Source organism: Somniosus microcephalus, chromosome 12, assembly GCF_052327205.1.
Source record: "Somniosus microcephalus isolate GS21.2 chromosome 12, FLI_Smic_1.0, whole genome shotgun sequence".
Lineage (NCBI taxonomy): Eukaryota > Metazoa > Chordata > Chondrichthyes > Squaliformes > Somniosidae > Somniosus > Somniosus microcephalus.
Genome location: NC_140998.1, coordinates 215,638,328 through 215,641,002, shown reverse-complemented (window position 1 = coordinate 215,641,002; position 2,675 = coordinate 215,638,328). Strand labels below are relative to the sequence as shown.

The 2,675-nt window shown below is 55.2% G+C and overlaps 1 protein-coding gene across 1 annotated transcript; it reads right to left on the bottom strand.

The window, feature by feature from the left end:
• Window positions 1-226: 226 nt before the first annotated feature.
• LOC147110097 (free fatty acid receptor 2-like) lies at window positions 227-1,453 on the bottom strand. The gene has a single exon (XM_086004243.1). It carries the CDS (start codon window positions 1,441-1,443, stop codon window positions 472-474), a length of 972 nt encoding a protein of 323 aa, XP_085860369.1. The 5' UTR covers window positions 1,444-1,453; the 3' UTR covers window positions 227-471.
• Between the last annotated feature and the right edge of the window lie 1,222 nt (window positions 1,454-2,675).

Sequence of the window (2,675 nt, the reverse complement as noted above, 5' to 3'; positions counted from 1 at the left end):
ATCCTCCCTGCATCTACCCTGTCAAGCCCTGTAAGAATTTAGTATGTTTCAATGAGATCACCTCTCATTCTTCTAAGCTCTAGAGAATATAGGCCTAGTCTACTCAATCTCTCCTCATAGGACAATCCCCCCATCCCAGGAACCAGTCTGGTGGTCCATCCAGACACGCACAACAATAACAAATTGCATTTATATAGCGCCTTTAACGTAGTAAAATGCCCCGAGGTGCTTCACAGGAGCGATTATCAAATAAAATTTGACACCGAGCCAACTAAGGAGATATTAGGACAGGCGACCAAAAGCTTGGTCAAAGAGGGAGGTTTTAAGGAGCGTCTTAAAGGAGGAGACGTTTAGGGAGGGAATTCCAAAGCTCGGGGCCCAGGCAGCTGAAGGCACGGCTGCCAATGGTGGAGCAATGTTCGACAGACAGGCACACGTGCAACGATTTAAAGATTCCTTCAGATGGTTCATTTACAGTTTGGAGGACTGCACCTGCTTGATTGAGTGCCCCCTCAGCGCCTTGTCCCGCTTGCGTACGAAGGAGGCGAAGAGGTGGAAAGGGTTGAGCTCGCGAGTCAGTTCACACAAGCAGTCCTTGCAGGTCCTCTTGACGGCGGAGGAGGAGAAGTAGAAGATGATGGGGTCCAAGCTGGTGTTGAAGGTGCTGAGCAGCAGAGCGTTCGTCCGCCAGGTGGGGCTCTTCCTGTAAATGAAGCCAACAAAGTGCGAGATGTTGTACGGCGCGAAGCAGACGAGGAAGACACAGAGGGTGGTCGCCACCAGCCCGATGGCTCGCTGTTTCTTCTCCCTGCTGATGTGCGGCGAGGAGAGCAGGATGCGGATGAAACTGGAGTAGCAGAAACTGGTGACCAAGACGGGGACGCAGAACAGCACGATGCCGAGCTCCAGCCGAAAGGGCAGGAGCACCTCCAGCTGCTGCTGGTCGAAGCTGTCGTAGCAGACGGTCCGGTTGTTGGTGCCGTTGCTGACTCGCTGATACTCCGTGATGTACACAATGCTGCAGTGGGAGAAGGCGCAGACCCAGAGCGCCAGGCTGACCCCGACGGCGTAGGCGGGCTTCCTGTACATCTGGTACTTGATGGGGAACGCCACCCCCAGGTACCGCTCCACGCTGACAGCAGTCAGGAACAGGATGCTGCTGTAGATGGCGCTGAAGTAGAACAGGCCACTGAGCGGGCACAGGAAGGTGGGCAGGACCCAATAGTTGCTCTTCGCCGACTCCAGGATCTTGAAGGGCAGGAACAGCAAAAAGGCCAGGTCGGAGATGGTCAGGTTGATGAGGAAGATGACATTGGGGCCGGCCTTGCGCCGCGCCTTGCCCAGAAAGGCGTAGAGCGCCAAGATGTTGAACGGGAGGCCGGTCATGAGGGCGATTACATAGATGGCAATGTGGAGCTGGTCAGAGACGGCGTCAGAGTCCATGCTTGCCTCATGCCACCTGCAAAAATACAAAGCGAGGTGAGATCATCAGTGAAGAGCGGACCGAGGAGTTAGACACATCTCCTTCTTCACCCCAAGTTTCCTCTGTGACCCTACAACCCTCCCTATCTCTGTAACCTCCTCCAGCCCACAACAACCATCCCTATCTCTGTAACCTCCTCCAGCCCCCAACAACCCTCCCTATCTCTGTAACCTCCTCCAGCCCCTACAACCCTCCCTATCTCTGTAACCTCCTCCAGCCTCCAACAACCCTCCCTATAGCTGTAACCTCCTCCTGCCCGTACAACCCTCGCTATCTCTGTAAACTCCTCCAGCCCCTACAAACATCCCCATCTCTGTAACCTCCTCCAGCCCCCAACAACCCTCCCTATCTCTGTAACCTCCTCCAGCCCCCGACAACCCTCCCTATATCTGTAACCTCCTCCAGCCCCTACAACCCTCCCTCTCTCTGTAACCTCCTCCAGCCCCCTACAACCCTCCCTATATCTGTAACCTCCTCCAGCCCCCAACAACCCTCCCTATATCTGTAACCTCCTCCAGCCCCCAACAACCCTCCCTATATCTGTAACCTCCTCCAGCCCCCTACAACCCTCCCTATCTCTGTAACCTCCTCCAGCCCCCGACAACCCTCCCTATCTCTGTAACCTCCTCCAGCCCCCTACAAAACTCCCTATATCTGTAACCTCCTCCAGCCCCAACAACACTCCCGATCTCTGTAACCGCCTCCAGCCCCCTACAACACTCCGTCTCTGTAACATCCTCCAGTCCTTACAACCCTCCCTATCTCTGTAACCTCCTCCAGCCTCCTACAACGCTCCCTATTTCTGTAACCTCCTCCAGCCCCTACAACCCTCCCTACCTGTGTAACCTCCTCCAGCCCCTACAACCCTCCCCATCTCTGTAACCTCCTCCAGCCACGACAACTCTCCCTATCTCTGTAACCTCCTCCAGCCACAACAAACCTCCCTATCTATGTAATGTCCTCCAGCCACTACAACCCTCCCTATCTCTGTAACCTCCTCCAGCCCCCTACAACCCTTCCTATCTCTGTAACCTCCCCCAGCCCCCTACAACCCTCCCTATCTCTGTAACCTCCTCCAGCCCCCTACAACCCTCCCTGTCTGTGTAACCTCCTCCCTATCTCTGTAACCTCCTCCAGCCCCCTACAACCCTCCCGATCTCTGTAACCACCTCCAGCCACTACTACCTCCCTA